Source organism: Camarhynchus parvulus, chromosome 20, assembly GCF_901933205.1.
Source record: "Camarhynchus parvulus chromosome 20, STF_HiC, whole genome shotgun sequence".
NCBI classification, from domain to species: domain Eukaryota; kingdom Metazoa; phylum Chordata; class Aves; order Passeriformes; family Thraupidae; genus Camarhynchus; species Camarhynchus parvulus.
Window position 1 is genome coordinate 14,529,779 of NC_044590.1, and position 24,549 is coordinate 14,554,327.

General features: G+C 47.4%; 1 protein-coding gene across 2 annotated transcripts in view; it reads right to left on the reverse strand.

Annotated features, from left to right (window-relative positions):
- The window catches only part of LOC115912028 (rho GTPase-activating protein 39-like), a 60,069-nt gene extending 35,766 nt beyond the window's left edge, over positions 1-24,303 (reverse strand). For both annotated transcript variants that reach the window (XM_030963361.1, XM_030963360.1), the window contains exon 1: positions 24,160-24,303. In XM_030963361.1, the coding sequence (XP_030819221.1) occupies positions 24,160-24,170 (11 nt within the window). In that variant the 5' untranslated portion in view covers positions 24,171-24,303. The remainder of the gene's footprint in view (positions 1-24,159) is intronic.
- Between the last annotated feature and the right edge of the window lie 246 nt (positions 24,304-24,549).

Below are 24,549 nucleotides of genomic sequence, written 5' to 3' on the forward strand. Positions count from 1 at the left end.
AAGTCCAGAACAGTCTCAAAGGCATAAGGCCCAACAGCCCAAGACCAGTACCTGAACCTTGGGTGGGATGGATGCACAGGCATCTTAGAGCTCTGTATGTCACCAGGGAGGAGGGAGGGCAGCACAGGCACTCCCACACCAAACTTCATGCTTCTCCATCATCTACTCTGTGCCAAGTGTTGTCCACTAGGTTTGGACTGATTTGGGTCCTGAAATCACTCCCTGGAGCCACACAGAGAGCACCCCAAGGGGAGGGGAAGACAGAAGGGCTTGAACTGCTGTTCATCCCCACCCGATCCTTCAGTGCCCCCATCACAGGATGGACAATTCTGCAACAGAGGGAAGACCAAGGGACAGAAAACATCCCTGTTTTCATGGCCTTGAGACAAAACAAAAAGCACTTGCTGGACGGACACTCTGAGTAGGAGGTGGTCATAGTGTCCATAGTGTCTCCATACTGGAGACATAGGCACCAGGGGACTGCCTGGTGACCAACAGACCAACACTAAAGGAAACTGCACCTGAGGGCAGGAGGAGCAGTAAAATCTACTCCTGTTAAAAAAATCCTGGCGATGCAGACCAGGTACAGGTCTTCACCGGAGAGCTACCTGCCGCTTCCCTGGAGGCCAAGGGTCTCTCACTTCTCTCTGTCCCCAAATTGTCATTGAGGGTGAGCACCTTGGCCTGTGTTATGGCTAGAGACCAGCTGTGGCCACTGCAGCCTCAGCAGAAGGCAAAAGACATGTCAAAAAACATTCAGCATCAAGAAGTTTCCAGGTGCTTCTCTCTACTCTTTGCAATGATCCACAGGCTGGCCAGGGACACATATCTGGCAGGCAGCCTCTCCTGCCTATCTGTCACATCTAGCCCCTGGGTTTCACACGCTGAGGAGCAAAATCATTTGTGGAGCTTGAGCCCCAGGCCACAGCAGAGAAGTGAGCTAGCTTCCTTGGGCTATGGGACCTGCCGTGACACCCTGTCCAGCTCTCAAGCTGCTGTGATAGCATACCTTGGGTCTCTTCTGCCTTATGGCTAGAGTTTTCATTCTGCAGGTCACAGCACAAGCCCAAAACTCCAGTACTTAAACAGCCTCCCCAAAGCTCTGGTTTCCTCCAGATGAAGTAGCACCTTCTAAGCTCAATGAAAACTTCAGCAGAGTTATTATTCCTTTTAAGGGGCTAAACATTTAAGAACAAGTTGCAGAAGATAAAAAGAACCTGGCAGTCTTCATCTCCTCTCCTTCCAAAATGTACTGTGTGCACCCACAGCAGCATCCAAACCACAGCTGCTGGAAGGCAGGCAGCTGTGGGGGGAAGCAGGAAGGTCCCTGCCCAAGGGAAACAAGGCACCCTGGCAGGGAGCTGAGACATGCCACAGCTTGGTGCTGGCCTCCAACCTGCACAGCCTTAGGCTGCATCAATCCCAGGACACATGGTCAGGTCTGTCATTGGACTGGGACCAATATTAGCACCACAGCACCTGACAGTGACTGCATCCCATCTCAACATGCTCAAAACTAGACTTTCTCCCCAACAGACAGGATTTAAATGAGAAAACTTCAATTTTATCAATATTCTAGAGAGGAAATATTTGCTTAGGTAAAGGCATTACAGGACAACCTGCCAGTACAGCAAAAATTATGACCACGGCTGGCATACATACTGCTTACCTTCCACCCCTGGCGCTCCCCCATGGCAGCATGTTGGGCTCAGTCCCAAGGAGGCAGCCTGATGACTTCCCATTGCTCCCATGGTGATGCCCCTAGTTTCAGGGAGGATTCATGCAGGCACACTGCAAGCATGGCTCAATGAGCATCGCCATGGTCATCCCACCTGTACAGGATCCCACCAAAGGGGGCAGCAGGACTCATGCAAGGTCATCACCAAAGGCACTAGCCACATCCTTCCAGGAGTGTAAATCTCTGCAGGCAGGTACCCAAGGTAATAGATCTACTTTCTCCACATCTTCTTGGGACACACAATCTAAGACACATGATACCAACTGAAGCAGACCTGAGCTTCACCCTCTTCTGAGAGCATATGCAGGCACCACCAAATCATACAGGATCTGCCCACAATGGTACTCATAGCAGCTAAGAGCCTCCCAGCATAAATGAAACTCTAAAATCAGGTCTGGGCTGTTTGTGGTTTTTTTTAAGGAGGATGCATACAAACAAAAGGAAAGGATAGAACCCCTTAATCTCCCGCCTTCTCAATGGGCCCTAGCACCTCTTAGCACTACCTGCTGATTGAAACCCTGGTCAGTGACTAGAAAGCTGAACATGGCTCCACAGATCTGTAAGACGCCAATACCTCTTGGCAGCTGTTGAACAGAACTAAACTGGACTTGAAGCAGGATGACATTTCCCAGTGCCAATAAAGCTGCACCCTGGATGAAGAGCGTCATGCTCTTCTTAAACTGCAGGAATGAGGTGAAGAAGTTGTACCTGCCAAAATGAGGCAGGGCAAGAGCCCAGAGCCCTGCAGAAGCAGCATACACCAAGTGCTCTCCCTGGGCCAAAGCAAGCAACGTCATGTCAATGATATCCCTGCTATTTCAAGGACACAGCAGCAGTCACTGCCCTGTCATCCTATAATTACTGACAAAGGTCTTGATTTATCTAGCTTGCTATCCAGCTGCTTCAGGACTGAGATTTACTCTTCACCACCTCCTGTGTCACCACTACTGATATCCGGGATTCCTCCCAGCATTGCCACGAAGCCCGTGCAGCCAGGGGCCCAGCACAGCAGCTGCTGCCTCAGACAGTTGATGCCAAACAAAGCAGCCTGGGAATAGGAGGTTCTCCAATCAAAAGTTGCTTTGGAAAAGCCACATTACCACATAAACCCAGCAATTGCTCCAGTACCTTGGGAGCAACCCACAACCTGTACACTGTGGAAAGAGCAGGACTCAACAGCAACCAATCTTCCGTCATTTCTGTACACGGATCATCCTGGGCTCAGTGACACGACACCAGGCACTGCACAGACGTAAACACACTGCACTGCAGCATAGTTTCCGCATACAGGAGGGCAAAAGAACAACCATTCTTGTGCCATCTTCACTGAAGGGAAGAGAGAGCCCATAGCAGCCAGAACAGACCAAAGTATATAGCCAGCTTCCAAGGCTCATTTGCATCACGCACAGGGATAGCTTTTTGCTGCAGACAGGAACACTGAGTAAGGACAATAAAACATTTACACAGATTTCTGAACAGTGTCAGAGGGTGAAGAGGAGGAAGACAGGAACAGAAAAGATACTTCCAGAACCAGCAAAGGGAAACCCATCAGCCAGGTCCTCAGGACCAAATGGCCACCATAGTGAGAGCATGCAGGTTTGGGGACTTAAGGACTTCTCAAGACATCCACCTCTGATCTAAAACAATTCCACCAGACCATCAAAAAAACATGACAACTGTAGCTTTTCTAAAGGCAGAACATGAGTTGGCAGTGGTCAGGAACAGCAGACTGAGACTGTAATTATAGGGTGGAGAACCTGCACTGCCAGGCCATGCACAACTGGACAGTGTCACCCTAGGTGCCAACAGAGGATGCCCTACAGCCAGATCACAGAGCATAATGCTTTCAAGCACCACTCAGCAAAGCTACATATCTGAGGCAGCTAAGTTCCTAGAAGTGGGACATTAGCAAAATAATGGCCCTCTGTCTCTGTTCATTTAAAAGGCTACCAGTCATTTATGAGCTGAAAAACAGGGTCCCTTGAAAACTCATGCACAACATAGCCACGGACAGCAAGGGACCAAGTCATTCCTCAGATAGCAGAGTCCACAAAACACTGGAGGCAAAAAGTACAAAACAAATGTAAGTGTTTCATCATAACTTCTTTAGGGTTATTCATTCTTCGGCAAATCTCTCCAGCTGCAGCTGTCTCTGCCAATTCCGTTGAAAAAAATCACGAGAGAAGAGATGCAGTGAAGCTCTTGAAAGTATTAGCTGTCCAAGCTTGCTATGTGTGACTCAAGTTAACCACTAAAACACCAGGCGAGCTGAGGAATTTGGTTGCAAGTCAAAGGAAAGAATAGGAGAGTGTTGGCAGGAAGTCAAAGGAATAACCGCCTGCAAACAAACAACTCTCTCCTGTCCTGTGAGATGCCATCAGGAAGCTCATCCCAACAGGACTCTGTGCAGAGGAGCCACATCAGTGTCATCATTTTCTCCAGCCCAAAGCACACCAATTTCCTCTGGCGAAGAAGAAGAGATAGTAAGTAAACAGCTGAAAACCTCAGGCACAAAGTTCATAAGCTGTTTATAAAACAACAAGCAAGAAAAAGAAATATATAATGGAAAAGAGGTCCTACCATTTGTTTTGTCTACAGGAATTGCTGAATGACAAGCACATCAGACACAACAGAGTCAGGATGTTGCAAAGCCAGTGCACTGGACCCACAGCATCGGTCCCTCCTGCAGCTCCAGAGCCTCCCCTCCTGCATGCCTGCCCCACAGGGAAGCACATGGGTCTCTGCTCTATGCACAGCTTCAACTCTGGAAATCTCACTTATCCCTAGTGAATCCTTAGTTTGGGATGAAAATCACAGCACATGTTTGACTCTTTTATCTTGTTTTTTATTCTGATGTAATAAACCACAAAAAAAAGCTTCCTCCAAAAGGAAAGGCATGCTTAACTGTTGCCCCAAACTGACATTCTTTTCCTGATTCTCCACAACTTTACAGTGTGAGTAGGAGTCACATCCCACGAGCTGTGTTTCAGCCTCTGTCTTGTCTGCTACACACTTGCATCTGCAAGACCAGCAGTGACTACAGTAACACCTTGAACTCCAAGTAAACCAAAATACTAGTTATCTATAGTTCCAGTGCTTTGTCATTAACAAGCTCTGGCTTGATTTAATGAGAAACAAAGACTGAGGTGTTTGACCTTGCCTTAACATACAGTCACAGCTTTTCAAAAACTGAACATCTCTTCAATCTCACAGATCTAAGACTTCACAAAATAAAGCACAATTAATTAAAGCCCCAAATTAGCCTTTCCTCTCACCATATCATAGAAACAAAGGGGGGATTAACCAGGGGAGACCTCATTGTGGTCTTCAACGCTCTTATGAGCGGAAGTGGAGGGGCAGGTACTAATCTCTCTTGTGACCAGTGACAGGACTTGAGGAAACAGCATGAGGTCGAAGGAGGTTCAGGTCGGATATCAGGAGAGAGTTTTTCACCCAATAGATGGCTGAGTACTCGAACAGGCTCCCCAGGGTACCAGTCACAGCACCAAGCCTGTCTGAGCTCGAGAAGCATTTGGACAACACGGTCAGGCACAGGGTGGGATAACTGGAGCGTCCTATGCAGGGCCAGGAGGTTGCAGACTCAGTGATCCCGATGGATCCCATCCAACTCAGCATATTCTATGGTTCCCAAGAGTCCACAAGAAGGCAGCTTGTGGCAAATAACTGCATCAGTCACCGAAGGCTCTCAGTTGTTTCTTGGAGATGCTCAGGGCTGCAGAAGAAGGCAGTCCTGCATGGCATATGATGCCTCCCCAGGAAGACTCAACCCTTGACAGCACTTCTGGAGGTACTACCTTGAAGAGACCCTCCCAAGAAATGGGGAAAGCAGCAATAAAAGAATGATGCAGTCACTCACTGCAGACATCACAATTACTCCTTGCTTTGGACAAACCTTTTGCAGGGCATATGCTCATTTCTTTAGCCTCTCCAAGCAGGTTGGTAGGATAAAGAATTCCCTGTTTTCACTATATGTTTTTCCCTCAGTTAATGACAGTAGGCTATCAATCCAGCAGGTCAGGGAGATCAGGGAAAGTGCAATATCAAAGACAGTGACATTGAAGCTGCAAGTTTCAAGTCTGCCAAAAAAATTTTCAAGTTGGTGAAGAAAGGGAGGGAGGGTTGTACAGTTAATACCTACACTTCAGCAGAAGAAAAGTGAATTCCCCGAATGAGAGGAGAGTGATCTGGCAAAATAACTCCTTCCTCTGGAAGGATGAAACTGGTGAACTGTGACTTGTGTACACCCAGAACCAGAGCTGGGGACAGACTCATGACCCTGGTTTGAACCCATTGCAGGTCTTCACAGATGCCCAGGTTCAAGTGGAACCATCCTCTTAAGCAAAAGCCCAGGTTTCACCTTTTCCACAGTTCTTTAAAAGGTTCCAAAAAACCACGCTGGTGATGGTATTTTTGACACAGTTCCAACTCCAAGCAGATTCATGCAGACATGCTAATGCACTCTGGGGTTTTAAACACCACTAAATTCAACTAGTGCCAAGAACAGTTGAGCTGCAATTTTAAATACTCAGAGTTTATCTTGTTTGAATAAGCAGGAGATAAGTAAAGAAATCATGTAGACCAAAGCCTGGCCCAGATCATGTTTGATTTGCGCCAGGTTCTCTGCTTCACCAAGTCAGTCTGAGATAAACACTTAAGCTACTTTGCATAGCCAGAGAAGTAAATATGTATCATCTGTTTGTCCTGGTTTAAAGGAAGGGGGAGAAAGGAAAAAGAGAAAAAAAGAAACTGAATTAAAAAGAAAATTGAGACATGACTTTCTTATAAAAAATAGTGCAGTGGGTGGCTGCAGAGCTGGCAGTACTAGACAGGATCTCCAGAACAAAAAAAAAACCAGGAAATCCGCAGTGTCACTTCTCCCCACAGTTATTTAAAATGAGCTTATTCCTTGCACTTGGTCTATGAGGAAGAAGCAGCTTCCTGGCTATGATAGGGGGAAACAAAGTTATTAATAGCATCACAATGAGCAAGTATCAGAAGTTATGTTGCAGCCCTGGAAGATCTTGGCTGGTTCATGAAAATATGTGTTGCCATGGCAGAAATTGCTATACATGGTAACAGTGAACAGTGGGGTGAGAACAATACACTTCTTGATTTGGTGCCCAAAACAAGTTCCTTTTGTTTTCTCCCACCAAAACCCAGACTGTGTTCAGTCCAAAACCAAGCTTTTCACTTTCAATACTGTCAAGAAAGATAGCAAAAAAGAGACAAATTCAGAAAGACATTAAAGCAGGCACCACTCTCTGTGCTTCTGCAATGGCATGGTTGATGGATTGGGGTAGAAACTGGACCACATTCAACCTCACTTTTTATTATTTGATATCCATCTAGACAGTCTTCATCTGCCAAACACTATGTACCCAATACATAGTATTTGCTACTGATAAAAAAAAAAAAAAAATCGCAAATAACTGAAGAGGCCCTTAAAGCAGGGCCTCTTCCAAGATGGGATGATCTGACATTCAATATCCAACATGGCAGCAGATCACCATGCTGTGCTAGTCTGTCCTTTGCTTTCCTCTTTGCAGTTCTCAGCCCCCTCTTCCCCTCTGCAGCACTGCCAAGCATCGACCACACACAGAGTGCTAATACTTTCCAGAAATACCTGTTACCCTTAACTCATTGCTGAAGTGCAGTGCTCAGGATTTCTTCCCTCATTTGCTCTTCCTCAGCGACTACTTTTGTCCCCATTTCTAGATCAGGTATACAAACACTGTGAGCAGCAGAGATCCCAGCCTGGCTCCACCAGGAGTTCCCTCCTCTGTAAAGTCTGACCATCTACTTCTCATCTTTGCAGCCCAATCTTTTAACCATTTATCCACCCATGATGGACTTTTCCTCAATACCCTCTGCTGAAACATTTCAGTGAGGTCCACTAGACCACTCCACTTGATCACCCCTGACACGTACTTGGAAACACCTTCCAAGTACCAGTGGAGTCATGTAGCTCAGTTTTGGTCTACAAAAGCCATATTGGCTCTTCCCCAACATGTCACACCCATTTATGTTCCCACTTAATACTGTTTTCTGGAAACTTTGAAGTGTAAGACATGCACCTTTGGTAAAACCAAGTGCCCCTTCCATTCTGCCTACAGGTGAGACACTCTGAGAAGTTTGTTAAGCAAAACACGTAAGCCTGGTCGTGCCCTTTCTCCATCTTCTCCCTCATTGCTCAAGAACCCACACATGTATTAGAGATGTTAAAGGCAGATGGCTGGCTGTTCTTCCTAGTAACTATTTCAGACTAACTGTCTATAAGTTTACCTAAATACTTGTTCAACCTGATGATGCCTTTTGCATCCATGACCCCCAAGAACACTGAAATCAGAAGTTCATCACAGATTGTGTAAAATAAATGGTGTCATGGTTTGAGAGGAAGTAAGTTTTCTGGGATATGCTGTGGTCACCAATAGGTGTTCAGATTTTAATACTGGCACCTGGTGTGGCCACTGGGGACATTGGATACACCTCTGAGAACACAGGGGTTAAAAGCAGAGCACTCCCAGGAGAATTCTCTTGAATTCCGGCGAGGGAAGCAGGTCAGACCTCCCCCGGGGGGGAGGGGGGGGGGGGGAAAGCCATGCGGCTGCAAGGTAGGCCGGGTTTTGGACAGATATGGGAGGTGAAGAGGCCCTGGCATGGAAGGGTGGGAGAAGCATCAGGAGGCATTGGGCAGCCCCCCCACAGGAGAGAAAGAGAGAGTACAGCCTGTGCCTGGGACTGCTACCTTGAAACTTGATAACGTGCTGGCAGCACAGCCGAGAAGGAGAAGAAGGGGGGGGGGATGCAGTGAGAAGGTGTCTGGCCACTTGTGGGAGCTTTGGGTGGGCAGGGCCCGAGCTTTTAACCCTTTTTTGGACAATGAAACTTTGCAGAACATGAACCTTTCCTAGAAGATAGAGATAGAGATGAAGTGGAAGAAGGAAATGTGCAAGTGTGAAGGTCTGGGCAAGTGAAAGATGTCGGGAGAGTAGAGAAGAATCTTAGGTGGGAAGAGATGATGGAGTGGCCTTTGGCTGGACTCTTCTTGTTATAGCCATGGACAGAACCATGTTTCCTTGTGACACAGAGACTGCATCCAGGGGGAGGCGATGGCTCAGAGCCAAGAGGGTTCAGTGTTGGTACCCCTCGGCCCTAGGGGGTGAAATCTGGGGGGGACAGATGTCCCAAAGGTGAGACTGTGATCTTTTTGGAACGGGACAAAGCATCCTTAAAAAGATGACCCTAGAAGCAGCTCTGGTCCATGTTCAGTGGTGAGAGCACTGGACATGAACGGAAGAGGTCACGATGGCAAATGTTCTCCGGGCGGTGCCACAAGTGACATGGAAGCACACGAGGTTTCAACGGTGTTTCCAGGGGAAGCCTATGGCACAAGAAGGACTCCTCTCCTCTTGATGAACTGAGAATTGATTGCCTGAAGGGTGGTGATGGACTGAGAGTTGGTGATTTGGGGGATGAATGTATTGGAAATTTAGTGGGGGCAGGAGGAAATGTTTTTGGAAGGTTTTCATTTTCCCTGTATGTTTCTTTTTACTTATAGCTGTAGTTTAGTTAAGAAAGTTTTCTTTTCTTTATTTCTAAGTGGAGGCCTGTTTGCTTATTCCTGGTCACATCTCACAGCAGACATGAGGGAGCATATATTTTCACGGGAGCACTAGCATTGTGCCAGCACAGAACCATGACAAATGGCCTTCCGCCTTTAGGTTTCACCAAGTGCTCATAGTTCTAGGGTCACAAGACTTGGTAGAAAAAATTCAACTTATCCATAGAAAGGGGAAACACTGTCCCCAACTTTTAAAAGAGTAGGAAGGAAGACCCTGGGAACGACCAGCCTGTCAGCCTCACCCCTGTGCTTGGGAAGGTGATGAAACAGACATTCCTGGAAGCTCTACTAAGGACATGGAGGTGATTTAGGACAGCCAGTATGGTTTCACCAAGGGCAAGTCCTCCCTGACCAACCCAGTGGCCTTGCACAGTGGCATAGCTCAGTAGACAAGGAAGGGGACAGAGATGTCCTTTATATGGACTTCTGTAAAGCCTTTGACACAGATCCCCACAACATCCTTCTCTCTAAATTGGAGAGAGATGAAGTTGATGAGCGGACTGTTAGATGGATAAGGAAGTGGTTGGACAGTCACATCCAGAGAGTAGTGGTCAACGGCTCAGAGTCCCAATGGACATTAGTGACAAGTGGGGTCCCTCAGGGGTCCATACTGGGACCAGTGTTGGTTAATATCTTCATTAGTACATGAAGGGAACAAGCGTACCCTCAGCAGGCTTGCAGATGACACACCTGAAGGACAGGGCCATCCGGAGGGACCTGGACAAGCCTGAGAAGTAGCCCACGGGAATCTCTGAGGTTTAACAAGGCCAGATGCTGGTGCTGCATCTGAGCTGGGTATCAGTCCCAGTATTGATCCAGACCAGGGCAGGAACAGATCAAGAGCAGCCCTGATGATAAGGGTTTGGGGGTGCTGGTGGATGAGAGGCTGCACACACCCGGCCGTGTGTGCTGGCACCCAGAAACCAACCATGTCCTGGGCTGCATCAAAAGAAGTGTGGGCAGAAGGTCAAGGGAGGGGATTCCGCCCCTCTAGTCCCCTCAGGTGAGGCCCCACCTGCAGTGCTGCATCCAGCTCTGGAGTCCTCAGTGCCAGACAGACACAAACCTGGTGGAGCCAGTCCAGAGGAGGCCACCAGGTTGATCGGGGAGATGGAGCACCTCTCTTAGGAGAAAAGGCTGAGAGAATTGGGTTTGTTCAGCCTGGAAAACAGGAGGCTTAGGGGTGACATAATTGCAGCCTTCCAGCTCCTAAGTGGGGCGTACAAGAAAGATGGACAGGGACTTTTTACAAGAGCATGTAGTGACAGGAAAAAGAGGAATGGATTCGAACTGAGAGTAGGCTTAGATTAGATACTTTGCTGTGAGGGTGGTGAGGCACTGGAACGGGCTTGTCCAGAATAAACATGGATGCCCATTCCCTGAGTTGTTCAAGGCCAGACTGAATGGAGCTCTGAGCAACCTGGCCTAGTGAAAGATCTCCCTGTACATGGCAGGGAGTTGAAAGTAGGCAATCTTTTAAGATCCCTTCCAACCCAAACCATTCTCTATTACCTTCATGACTTTGCATACCTTAATCTTGCTATGCAAGATTTTTCCAAACCAAGGAATCACAAATTTTATGCTCTCTCCTTATAAGGCAGCTGCTCTGCCCTTTAGTAATTTTAATTATCTTCACTGCAGTCTCTCTAAGACCACTGTCCTTCTCACAATGCAGAAATCGAGACAGCATGCAGTCTCCAAGACATGAACAAAGTGTTAAAGAGGGTCAAATTGATGTCCTCTGCTTCAGTATTAACTCCCTTGCTGATGGTGATCAAAACTGATTGGTTTCTTTGGCAAACATCACAGACAGAACTGATGATTTCAGAGAACTGTCAGTGACTCCAAGCTCCTTCTCAAGCTATAACCACTAGTTCCAGGCTGAGTATCAAACAGGTCCAGTACAGGTAATTTTTCCCTGTTCACCACGTTTTCCTACATTGAAGCTTATCTGTCACGTATCAGTCCACTTCCTCAGTTCTCTGAGGTTCTTATGGATTTCCTTATCTTCAGTGAGCTATTCAACCCAATGAAGAAACTGAGGATCCTCTGCAAACCTGGGAATGTCACTGCACCCCTCTATACCTGAGGTTACCCATACGGTGCAAAACACTCCCAGCACCAGTTTCTCGGGCCTTGCTGCTGACTTCCCCGGGTTGAAAAATGACCAGTAAGCCCTACCCTTTGCAGTCTATGCTTTCACCAGCTCTTTGTCCATAAGAAGACCCTTCCTCTGTGCCCATGGCAACTCTTTCTTCAAAGCCTTTGGCAGAGAAACTTGCCAAAGGCTGTCTGAAAACAAAGACACATGAAGCCTAGTGGTCCTGCTCCCAGCATGCTCATCACCTCCAGCAGGTCTGTAAGGCAGAGGCAGGGCTTGCCTCTACAATAGCCCTTCTAACACTGGTCCAAGCAGCTGTGCTTGGCCATGCCTTCAGCAAACTTGTTCTTTATTGCAAAGACTTAGGCATGGGGTCAGACCCAACAGTCCATGGAATCCTGAATACTCTTCACAGCCCTTCCCTAGCAGTGCACCTAGACAAATACTGAGCCACTTCTCCAACTTCCTCAACACTCAACCTTTTAAAATGCTATTGCATTCACCACCACCAATTTAGGTGATACCAAGGGCACTTTAGCAGCAGGATACACATGAAAGTATCTCAGCAATTTCAGTATTAGGATCCTTTGGCACTCTTGAGTAAACATTATCTGTTCCTTAGTTTCTTACCAGTTCCTCTTTTGCTCTAAAGCTATTTCTACTGATGTTCAATGTGAGAGAACTTCTCCTACAGTTCTTCTGTAGCAAGCATGAAGTTTGCAAAGGTCCTCCACCAGAGTCAAGATGGCTAAAAATGGTTTAGATTTTTTTGTGATAGCATTATCTTCTGTGCTTCTCATGCTTTGATCTCTTCTGCTGCCAGTTTCCAAAAGGCTTCAATGCATTTGAAAGTTAATCATATTTGGCAAATTCACTCCTCAAAAGTCTTAATCTGGCCCACCTTATTTTGATTTTACATGTAATCTGCTGAAATAGATAGGTTTTTTGGTCTTCTTGCTTGGATACAACTTCCCCTTATTGGTAAGCCTGCTTCTCATTCTACTATCCTTTTTTCCCCTGCACATTTCCCTTTTTTTGCGTCTTTCTTTAAAAGGCCAAACAAAAAAGTCTGATCTGTTCTTGGTGGAGGTACCCATTCCTTCTGAGCTGGTAATATAACCACTAAATACTTTCTATGCCCACTCTGTTCCACTCAGCTCCTCTTTAGCCAAGGAACAGATCTCAGGTTCCTTCCAAGACAGCAGACAGCCCCTTTTTAGCAGACTCAGGAGTAAACACCAGCTCTGGGGCGAGGCAGACAAGTCTCATTTATTTTATTTTTATGCTGCCAGTCATAAAGATCCCATAATAACCCCAGGCTTCGCATTATTATGACTATTCAGCACATAGGTACTGAGTTTTCACAGGTAACTGCATATTCACAGTTTCCAGATGCCCAAAACTAGATGTTTTTCCAGCTGGAAACCATGTTACACAAACAAAGCACTTCCTGGGGCACCACCAGGTGACAGGTAGAGGGGTCAAGGCTTCTCCTTCCCTGGAGGAATACAAGATGACACAAAGGGCAGAAAAGATTCCAGGAGAGCAGCACCCTGCAACAACATTTCCCTTCCAAGGAACTGCCACAGCTTGGACCTTCTCCCTTTTTTCAACAGTAGTGTTTATTTTCAACACTACTGAGCGCAGAGCTGTAGCTAAGGTCCTGAAACCAGCAGGACCTTGGTGGGAGACATACAAGAGACAAAAAGCTAGGCCCAATGGCTAACAAACTGCAAAATAAGTTTAGTCAGCAACAGGTTTTAATCTAAAAAATAAAAGCATCATGGATCAATTATTGCCCGAAGCACAGTAAAAGTGAGGATTACAACTCTCAGCTCTTCATTCCTTTTCTCATCTTCTCTCATAGCTTAGCAAGGTGTGAAGTTGAAAGATGAAGCCCAATACTGCCCTGCACCTTGAACAGCACAGAGCTCTGCTACAACAGAGCTACACCCAAGAAGGGGCTGGCTGAACATCCCCTGTAGCAGCACTCAGTTTTCACAGTCAGCCATGCCAATATTACTTTCTGTCCATGGGCCCATATACTGCCTGTCCTAATGAAAGCCCACACTTCCCAGAGGGCCAACTGAGCAGTCCAAGCTCTAGCACAGACACATCTCACTGTTAAAGCTCTTCGTGCCACAGTTCACATCTGCCTTTCCCAGGGCAAACAGCCACACCATTCAGGAGGGTTTACAGCTATAGATCCATAGGCAAAGCAGTACAGATTCCTATCATAAGAAACAGACCCAAAATGGTAATTTCTGGGGAATACTGTTAATTCATCTAAAGTCCCTCAAACCTCTGCGGTCCGTAAAACCTCTGGGTTTAAGCCAGGTCCAGCTGGAATTTGAAGGGCAAGAAAGCTGCACTGCTGGCAGTTCCATGACAAATTTGTCTGTTCTCCGACCACCCGCATGCTCTTGCTTGAAAAAATAACTACTGTTGCAAACAGGAGAGGTTTGAGCAAAGCAACAGGAATTAACTGCATGTCCTCCTTTGCCTGCATCAAGGGCCCACCAAATGCAGGTCCTGGAGGCCCAACTCCACTTTGCAGTTGGTGCCACGTGCCCTGGCAAGACCAGGGTAACAGAGCTGTCTGGGCCAGCTGCACTGGCTATTTTATTTCTCATCCAGAGTACAAGATGTACCTTGTATCACGAGACACCTAAAATAAAAAACTTTGCTTCTCCCCAATGAGACTCCACAGCAGCTCAAAATCAACACCTCTGGAGCTCACCCGAGCCATCCAGGCCAGGGCACAACAACTACTAGAAGATACTAATTTTGTATTTCCAGCTGAACTCTGGGTACTTTCACTAAACCATTTGATGATCACCATGCTGTTCACTCTTTCCCACCTGAAGTCTTTGCTTCCTGCTCCAGGGAGAGTGGGATGGACAAAACAGCCCAAGGTGAAACTTCCCTGTACCCCTGCAGCAAGTACAACTTCACTGAACACCAGGTACCCAAAAAGGTTTTCTCCATGTACAGACAGCTCTCACAGCTCAGCAGCAGCTTTGCTTGAAAAGAAAATAGTGAGTGATTTCATCCCTCCAAGACCAAATAAAGTTTAAGCATAAAAATGCTCAGCTATTAGAGCACTGGATGGCTGATGGGGAGGTGTCATTGGACATCGAGAGGCCACCTTCCTAGGGAAGAGTTATGGGGAGCCAGAAAGGCTGAAATCACTGACATGTCCCTCACTGCCAAACTCATACAGCCTTCCTGGTTTCAAGAACAAGATCAACCCAAAGAAGTGTCACAACTAAGGAAGCTATGCCCACAGTATCTCTGCCAGCCTTCCTCTTGTAGCAGCGTTTAGAATTCAAGGCCAAAGTCACTTCAACAGCATTACATTCAAAGCTGGCTCAACAGACTACGGAGAGGGAACAGGAACATCATGGCACAATGGCACACTAAAATCAGAGTGGATGATTCAGCGATATGTTCTCCATGACCCCTTCCCACTCTTTCCCTATCCCCAGCACTCATCACATGAGGTCTGTAGAGCTCCTCAAATCCTTCACAGGGATAACTCAGCCTGCTAACTAACAGCAGATGGTTTTCTCTTGCTTTAGTGAACTCAACGACTCCGGTAACAGGACTCAGAACCAGAAAAAAAAAAAAAAAAAAGGCAAGGTGGCAGTGCACAGCTTCACCTCCAGATCATCACTGTCTTTTTTAATTTTTTCTGATTATTGCCATCCAAAAACAGACTTCTACTTTGGAAGTCTCCATAATCTTAAACATGTGTTTTAGACTAATTTCAAACTACAGCTTTAGTGAATTCAGGCTGGATTGTCATACCACCACGAGGCATTTCCTCAGCAGCTTCTAAGCCCTCTATACAAAAATGAGTATATTTGCTTTTCACATTATTTCCAGAGATTTTAAAATTAATTTAATGAAAATTAGAGTAGATTACTTCAGGGGCAAGCTCCCTAAGGAGTTTCCAAGCCAAAACTGCAATTCGCGGGCCATTTGTACTCTAACTCAAGACTGCAGATGAGAGCCCAAGGGCAGCACCAACTCAAGCACAAAGTTGCCCTCTAAGCCTCAATGCTACTTCCTTCACACTCTTTACTGGGCTGATTAAATACAACTCAGCCATATCCCACCTAGACTATTCACTGTATTACATGGGCATAAATTGCCAAGATAATACATCTCCACATTACGACGCCCTAAGCGTCTGTCCTCTGGACTACATTAAACGCTCCTCATGCTGGCTCCACTCCAGGCTCTGCACCCCAGCTCATAGCCATTTCACCATCTCTCTTTGCTTTACTTCATGTTGATCCGTGATGATCAAGAACACATAAAACAGTTGGAGGTTCTCCTCTCACCCTAGCTTAGAGCAATAAATACTTGGATGGTCTAATAAAAAAAATCCCAAGCATAAGAGCTAAACAATGTGGTTGATGAACAGCTGGATAACTGTAGGTATCAAAGGAGTATCAAAGAACTGCAATGTACACAAGGAAGAAATAGGTACAAGACCAGTAAAAGACCAAATATGGCATTTATCACTTTACAGCAAACTGACCACGTTGAAACTAACAGCTGATCCTTGGGTTACTATTTTAACACCTATATGGAAGACTCAGTGCCTAGATTACAATGGGACCACCCACAGTTTACTCCAGGTCTGGAAACAGCCCTGCACTTGATACTTCCCACATGGCACCAATAGCATATGGGGACCAGGCCAGAGCAGATAAGACTATGTGGCGGGGTACAACTGCGCCAGCAGACAAGCAGGGGGGTGAGAAGCAGGTGCTGGAGCAGGTGAGGTGGCCAGGACTGGCAGGCAGATTGGAGTTCCAAAAGTATGTGAGTCAGCCACTCCAGCCAGTGCAGAGGAACCTTTCCAAGTAAGACTACACAGCACAGTTCATGCACTGCATTCCCTGGGCCTGTATTTAGTTATTCAGCTAGAAAGTCTCCTGTAAGCTTTTCTATGACTTTCCTTTGTGACTGAACATATTTTACACCAATTCATCCTTTAACCTGAGCCCTGGCTGCTTGTACACAACATATTGCACTGCTTCAGTCAGAAAAACCCAAGACAGCTGAACTCCACGTGGCTAAAGGGGATTTACTGGGTTCAGTCTCAGCTCATCAGGCAGCATTGTGTAGGGATTTTCTTGGTATCACTAGTGATGGAGACAGTAAGCCTCTGTTTATTTTTTCCCAGATGAATGACACAAGCAAAAGCAAACAGAAAATACCAGACCTACAGAACAAAGAGGCTATCCCTGCTACAGTGCACCTGGCCCTGGGCCACAAGTTCATGATGTCCATGATCACACAAAATCTCACTATATTGAGTCTTTCTGCCTCCATAACAGGTTTCCAGGCAAAAAGCAGCAACCTTGTTTGCCCAGGTAGGAAACAGCCCCATCTGTCACAGCAAAGTGCCTTATGGCAGTGTCCCACAGCTGCAAAGTTACACACACAAGTGAACCCAGCACAGGTTTGTGTGGGGAACCCTTCCTGCTTGGCTTGTTTGGTTTTGGTAGATCATAAACCCTGCAGCTAAGAAAACTGTTACAGTGTGAAGCAGTGTCCTGTCTTGGCTTTCCCACTTCCCCCGTCCCCTCTCCCTGCCTCCTGCTGAGAGCTGTCCATCAATCTCAGAAGGTCAGCAAGGCCGTCGTCTGATAGCTGAAGTTCAAAAGATGCCTCTCAGCCCTGGGGACAATTGGGTCATCCAGGTGTCATTTGTCTCCTGAGCCCCCGGCTACCTGGTTGGTAGCTCACCTACCCCTTCCCCTCCCGCTTGCCCTGAGCTTAAAAAGACACAGGACCATGCGGTCAGGATCCGGTCGGGGTTGTCGCAACATTCAGAGGCCTGCGTGCCCAGGAATAAACTCTGGACTATGACCCCCTAGCCGGATCCATCTCCTTTTTTCCTCTTCGCCTCGCCTAAAGCTTCTTCATCAGAGGTCCAGCCTGAGTTCTGTTGCCTAGACTTTTTCCAAGAGCCTAGCTGCCGCATACAACTAACCAAAGGTATCTCTGGGGTGTAACACCACGGCTGCCGCCTTTGGTCAGGCAGCGAGGGCCAGACAAGCCCAGGTACATTCCACCTGGTAATAGAAAACGGTTGGTTTAGAGAGGCCCAGGGCTGCTGTGCTTCAAGTTGAGACAGGAACACACAGCAAATCAGGGGAGCACAGGGTGCTCCCTCTTCATCTTCACTTCATCTGTGTCGAAGTTCTTGCCACTTAGGAAGGCAAAGCATAGAAAGAGCTTGGTTCAGGGAGCTGGGCACAAGCAGAATACAAGAGGGGTAAGAAAATACACCCTCCTTAGAGAACCAGACTTCTGTTTTCCTCTGGTGGTTGATGAAGATGTCAGCAAATAATTTTAATAAGACCCTTTTTTTCAGAAGTTCTAGCACTCTGCAGCATAGAGCCCTTGCTGGAATTTCATACAAGACCTAAAGCACAAAGAGACAAAAGAGCCTGAAAAAAAAATAAACTCAGCATCTCCAGCACTTTAATCTTTCAGTGTGTTTTTTTCAGGAAGAATTTTCTAAAGCTGATATTGTCTACCTCAAGCCCCTTCTTTTTGCCTGAAATATGTAACAGGGGGAGGCCATGTCTCCTTGCCATGCCAACATTCACCTGGGAATCACAGAGTGCTTTCCCTCTCCCATGCTTCCTGCAACCAAACAATCTGAATCTCCAGCACTCTCATTTTAAGTTTTCCAAATATCTTTTGGCTGTGTGAGTTGCATAACCAAAAAATGGCAGCTGACAATGCACAAAGAAAAAAAGCCTGGGAGAGTAGCTGGAAGATAGTTGACACCAGCTACACTGGAATTTACTGGGCTATGCTCAACTGGAAATATAAAACACTTAATTCTTACAGCAGTAACCTCAAACTCACGGAACAGTAATTAGAATGAGAGAATATATGCCAAATAATGGTACTTCCATTATCCCATGAGACAAAGACCAAGCACAAAAGAATTTTCTCTTGACCTACAGTGTCTCTTCCAGATGTATGAGGCAGATGGACCTCACGGCTGCTGCTACAGTTAATACTTTCCTGCCACTCCAAGAACGGACTGCTTTAAGAAACCATCCAAAGCAGATTACTCTTCCTCATGAAAAGCATAAAACCCATCAAACAGACAGCTTGCTTCAATGGATACTCACGACTGAGCTACTAAAAAACACAAGAAATTATTTGCTCATTAAGGCTGTCTTTCCTACATGGGAAAAGCCTTCCTTGGTGAAGGCAGGAATAAACATTAAATATGTAATAACGACAGCAGAACTCAGGAACCTCCTATGAATCCAGCTAAAACCAAATCCCAGTGCCTGTTCGGGAATTTCTTTTTATTACGGGTAAGAGGCACTTCCTGAACTATTTGAATCTGCCTGGGGGACTTTTTATAGCAACACAAGCGTATACACGTCACAAGGCACAAATAATTGCACTCCACTTGGGAAGAAGGACTGATGGAGCCTAAATGGAACATTTCAATTTCTAACCTATCTATTTGCTAAAAGTTTGCAAGCATCTCCTCTTAATTGCATCATCCACTGAGAAAATGTCATGGTTTGACCCTGGCACAATGCCAGGGCCTCCAAGAAAACACACTTTCCCTGGTGTCTGCTGTGAGATGTGACCAGGAATAAGCAAAGCAGGCTTCTACTTAGGAATATAGGAAAAGTTTATTAACTAAACTACAAGTAAGAAGAAACACACACACAGGAAAAATGAAAACCTTGCAAAAACATTTCCTTCTTCCCCCACCAAATTTTCCCAATACAATACATCTATCCACAAACAATCAAACCTTCCCCCAAATTCCCAGCTCTCAATCCATCACCAAAACCTTCAGACAATCAATTCTCAGTTCATCAAGAGGAGAGGAGTCCTTCTTGTGCCATAGGCTTCCCCTGGAAACACCGTTGAAACCTTGTGTGTTTCCATGTCACTCTTGGCACTGCCCGGAGTACATCTGCCATCATGACCTCTTCCTTTCATGTCCAGTGCTCTCACCACTGAACATGGACCAGAGCTGCTTCTAGGGTTGTCCTTTTTAAGGGTGCTTTGTCCAGTTCCAAAAAGGGCACAGTCTCTCACTTTTGGGACACCTGTACCCCACAAATTTGCTCGCCCTCTGGGGCCGAGGGGCACCAACACAACCCTCTTGGTTCTGAGGCATTGCCCCCCCTGGATGCAGTCTCTTAGTCACAGGAAAAATGGTTCAGTCCATGACTATACAAGGAAAAGTCCAGCCAAAGGCCACTCCATCATCTCCTGCCACATAGGATTCTTCTCAAGTCTTCCGACATCTTTCACCTGCACAAACTTTCATCACACTTGCCCATTTCCTACTCCATTTCATCTCTATCTCTATCTTCTCATTCAGATCCAGGAGGATCAGTATTCGTAAAGTTTCCATTATTCAAGAAAAGGGTTAAAATCTCAAGCTCTGCCTGCCCGGAACTCCCACGACTCCTCACCGTGCCCCCCCGCTGCACTCCCTCCTTCTCCTTCTCAGCCGGCTGTGCTATCAAATTTGGCACCAGCACAGACACCAGCCCGCTCTCTCTCCTGGAGGAGGGGGGCGGGCTGCCCGATGTCCCTCTGGGCTCCTCCACCCTTCCATCCTCAGGGCCTGGCCTACCTCCGCCGGCCGCATGGCTTTCCCCTCGCCCGCCCAGCCACAGAAGCTGGGCAGGGGAGGTCAGACCGGTTTCCCAGATGGAAGCCAAAAAGAGGACCTTCCAAGGGAGAGCTCCGCTTTTAACCCCTGTGTTCTCAGAGGCGTATCCAATGCCCCAGTGGCCAAACCAGGTGCCAATATTCAAATCTGAACACCTATTGGCCTGACCACAGCATATCCCAGAAAACTTACTTCCTCAAACCAAGACAGAAAGCCATTTCAGGAGTGTAGCAGGAACAGAAACATTGGAAAAGGAGACTACAAGAAGGAGGAAACACTGCTTTCCTTTGAACTTCTGATTAGTTTCCACCAAAAGACTCTGATCTGTCCGAAGGCGTTTCCGAAAGATCAGGCTTTATCTGCACAGGCAAACACTGGAAGGTTTGACTGCCCCTTAGGAGCTAGCTCCAGGCCATGCTGGGCCTGCTGATGGAAGCACCTTAAAAAGGTTTTGGCAGTGATGGTAGACAGGACAACCACCTTGTCCTCTACAGCCCCTCTTCTGCTTCTGCCAGAAGAGCTACTGGAGGAAAACAAACTCCTGGCTTCACTTAAAGCCCGTCTTCCCCTAAAACATTTCATTCCAAAGAAACTTCCCTGGTAAGCTTACCAGGCACAGCAGCATGTTTAGAGGAGTGGTGACAACAGGAGCAAGCATATGGCAGAGGTCAGGCTTGCTGATAACTTCTCCCACCTGCACTTATTTCCACTGACTTTGCAGAGCTAACAGAGACTTCTGCTATCCCAGTTTATTTACTGCCAAGTGAAGTATCACAATCCAGTCCATCCAAGAAAAGGCTCATTCAGCAGACAAGAGTGGGATGACCTGCTGTGGGGCATGAGCTTGTCCTGCACTCAAAGTTAGCTACAGAGAGGATATTTATTCATGGACTTATTTAAGCCAGCTAAGAAGAGGCTAAACCAGAACAGGGCACGTGGACCCAGTTCAGAGGATGTGGAGGGCTCTGCACGGCACAACAGTGAGAGGCTTGGATGCCCTGCCAAAACCAGAAGACCTCTCTGCTGCAAAGTCACAGCTGAAGTCAGACACATAGAGCCCATCAGCAGCTCCAGGGCAGGGTGATGAAGTGTCAAAGTTTTCATTCACTCCTAAACGGAAGTTGCTAAAAAACATGGAAACTGGTATTCATGCAAACTCAAAGCCTGAATTAATCTGAATTAACTAAAAACAATAAACTAGGCTAAAATGACTCAAGATTCAATAACAAAATGAAGAGTCCTCATTGTAATCACAACAAAACATATGAATCCCTTACATTTTGTACAAATCAAATTGAAACAGCCAACCAGATGAGCAGGTTTCCTGCTGAACAAGCACACTTAGTACCATTCCCAGTCCTTCCACCCAGCTAACATGACTTCAGCAACCTCAGTATTTCTGGGTAGGCTGGAAGATCTCCCTTTGCACCCATCCTGAGGCTGTTTAATTCAAATAGCCAAAAATATGCTGCTAAAACAGCAAGTCCAAACTTAAAAGCTTTCTTCTCCACAAGTAAAGTGACAACCCAAGTAGTATTATTACTAAAACATTTACCCATCAGGAAATACAGATAAGACATATATGACTTCCAAAAAGGGTTAATGAATATTTATTAAATGGCACTGCCAGCAGAGAAAAACAAGCCACCCTCATGGGCCAAAAAGTCAGATTCCTATAGCTGTTTATGCTCTCTTACCTTTAATTGCAGAAGTAATTCTCTTAAAGCTGATTTTATTAATCTTAAAGCTCTTCCCACAGTCCCTCAACAATGCTAATAATTCTTCCTCCACTGCTCTCAGAGGAAAAAATTCCTTGGTCCCTGATTTACAAAACTTTATCGGTTTGTTATCAGGCAGTTACCCCAATCCTGTGAAGGCACCCCCAAAAGAACGGCAAAATGGATTTTAAAAATGCCTCAAAGTTCAGACACCAATACAAGGAAATCCACAAGATGTTCTTACCCCTTAGGCAGCTCACTACAGGAATTCCAGGCTCTCCTTTCATCTTTGTACCACACATTATATTTTTCTAGGAATCAAGTAAGTCAGTTGAATGGGAGGCACTTCTTTTGCGTCCCTAAAGCAGAGCAACACTCAGTAAGCCCTGTTCTGCATGGCGTATTATGCATGCATGTCTCCCATGAGGATTTCTGCTGCAAATGCAGTCAGGGCGAGGCTGAAGTCAGACTTCTGCACCACAAGGATGACCATAAAATTCTCTCAATTACAAAATGTACCAGACATGTGGACTGAGATCTCACTGCAGCTTATGTTTGCCCAGCTAAGGCCAAGATATCTGTTTCAGCTAGGCAAACCTGTTGTGAATACAGAAGGCATGTGAACTATCTGAACAAAATTGTGGCTTCTAAATCTGCATTCCTATAATCCACTGTGATCTCAACACCCCTCCAAATAGCCTCCATCCAACTGATAGGAAGAGTTGTCTTGTCAACCCAGCAAAAACCAAATTCAAAAGCACTAAAGAGACAGCGAGGGATACACAAGTAAAACACAGTGAAATCCAGCACAAGAAGCTTCGTACTCATCTGCACCAGCTAGTGGAATGATAGCCTCAAATCTGCACGATTTTGTCAGCCTTTAGAGTTTACACCAAAATGAGGAATCTACAACCTTGATCTCCAAGCACCTTTGTCTGTCACAAGCACAGAGGCAGAAGCAGCTGCTGTGAGGTGCTGCTCCTGGCAAGATGAGAGAATGCTGCTGTGCTCATCATTTTGCTCAGTCTGAATTCTGGTATTTTAGGGCCACCCTCAATGGGATTTGCTATCCCTTCCCAAGATGCTCCTTACAGACCAACTCAAACCGTGGTCTGCTGCAGGAGACACAAAAGGAAAAAGAAATAAAACAACTTCAAATGTAAGAGAAATAAAAAATTATTCAAACACCTTGCATCACCAATGAGGCACTGAGCAAAAGGCCAGTGCAACTCTCCCCCAGCCAACGAGAACGTGAGAAGCCAGCCGAAGAGAGAGTCACACTGTAGGAATTTTAAATCAGTCAAGTATTTAACCTAGAATGAAAAAAAGACACCGGCAAAACAGCACAACTGCAACTGGCATCAGCAACAACAAGGATAGTGCCTCTGCACGTTCCTCCTGGCAGAACCAAACTGAATTTAACCACTTCTGGCCGACGATCCCAGGCGCGGAGGGACCAGGAAGAGTTCTCCTTCAATGGGGTTATTCACTGGAGCCGTAAAATCCGCCTGCGTTTGTCGGAAGCCGGATGCAGCCTGGGAAACTGGCCTGGCTACCTGGCCCTCCATTTTCACTGCCAACAGGTGATCCTGTCTCCCTACCCACTTCCAGGAGAGGACAAAACCCTCTCCTGGCCCTGCAACAGCCACACCCGATAGTATTTTCACTGTCATTCTGTAAAAGCGCTTATTTTTTAAGCGAAAGAGAGAAAGCTACGGGGGCACCCAGCCCAGCGCCAGCGAGCCCGGACTGAGACGGGCACGAAACCATGGTGTGCTCCCGACAAGCCGCCCGTCTCTGGAGGTGTGAGGGCACCCGACAGAGTCCGGCCGCAACCTCTGGGGAGGCGCCGGGGCCCGGCAGGAGGGAGGACGCCGAGTCAGGGCCGGGCCGGCTATACTCAGCCGAGCCCATGGCCGCCCGCCTTGCTCGGAGGCCGCAAACAGCCCAGTCTCAGCCCCAGGCGGAGGCCCCGGCGGGAGTCAGAACAGTGCGAGAGGGAGGTCCCCTCACAGACAGCCCAGCGCGGCGGGAGGCGGCCCGGGACCACCGCCCCGCAAGAGTCTGACCGCTCGGCACGGCACGGCTCGACTCAGCTGCATTTCACCTGCCGCGTCGGCTTGCCCGGCCCCGCAGCCACCCTAGCCGGGAGTTGCTCCCGGCCCCAGCCCAGACCCAGGCCGAGGCCGAGGCCCACTGCCCCGGGGAGCGGCAACGCGTCTCCCCTCTCCCGCCACTCAACAGGTGCGTGGCGACCGCACTCACCTCTCCGCCATGGCCGCTCTGCCCGCGAGCGGGGCAGGATGTGAAACCCGATCTCGGCCCCGCCCGGGGGTGGCGCGGCCGAACCCAGGACCCCCAGCCACTCCCCAGGTCCCTCTGCCGGGGGCTGCTGTGCTGGGACGGGCGGGACGGGGCGGGGCGGAATGGGGAGGAGCGGGGAGGAGCGGGGCGGGACTGTCCGGGACTGGCGAGGCTGGCGTCAGTGGTGGAGCCGCGGGTCGAGCGCAGCCCCTGGCGGCGGGCGCCGTCGCTACGGAACCCGATCTACTCCTCCGAGCCCTGGCGTCGCGGAGCTCCGGCCCGAGGAGTGGAAACAAGGAGAGTGGAAGCGGAGCCGGGACATCAGTTTTGGAGCCGCTGAAACCTTATTTG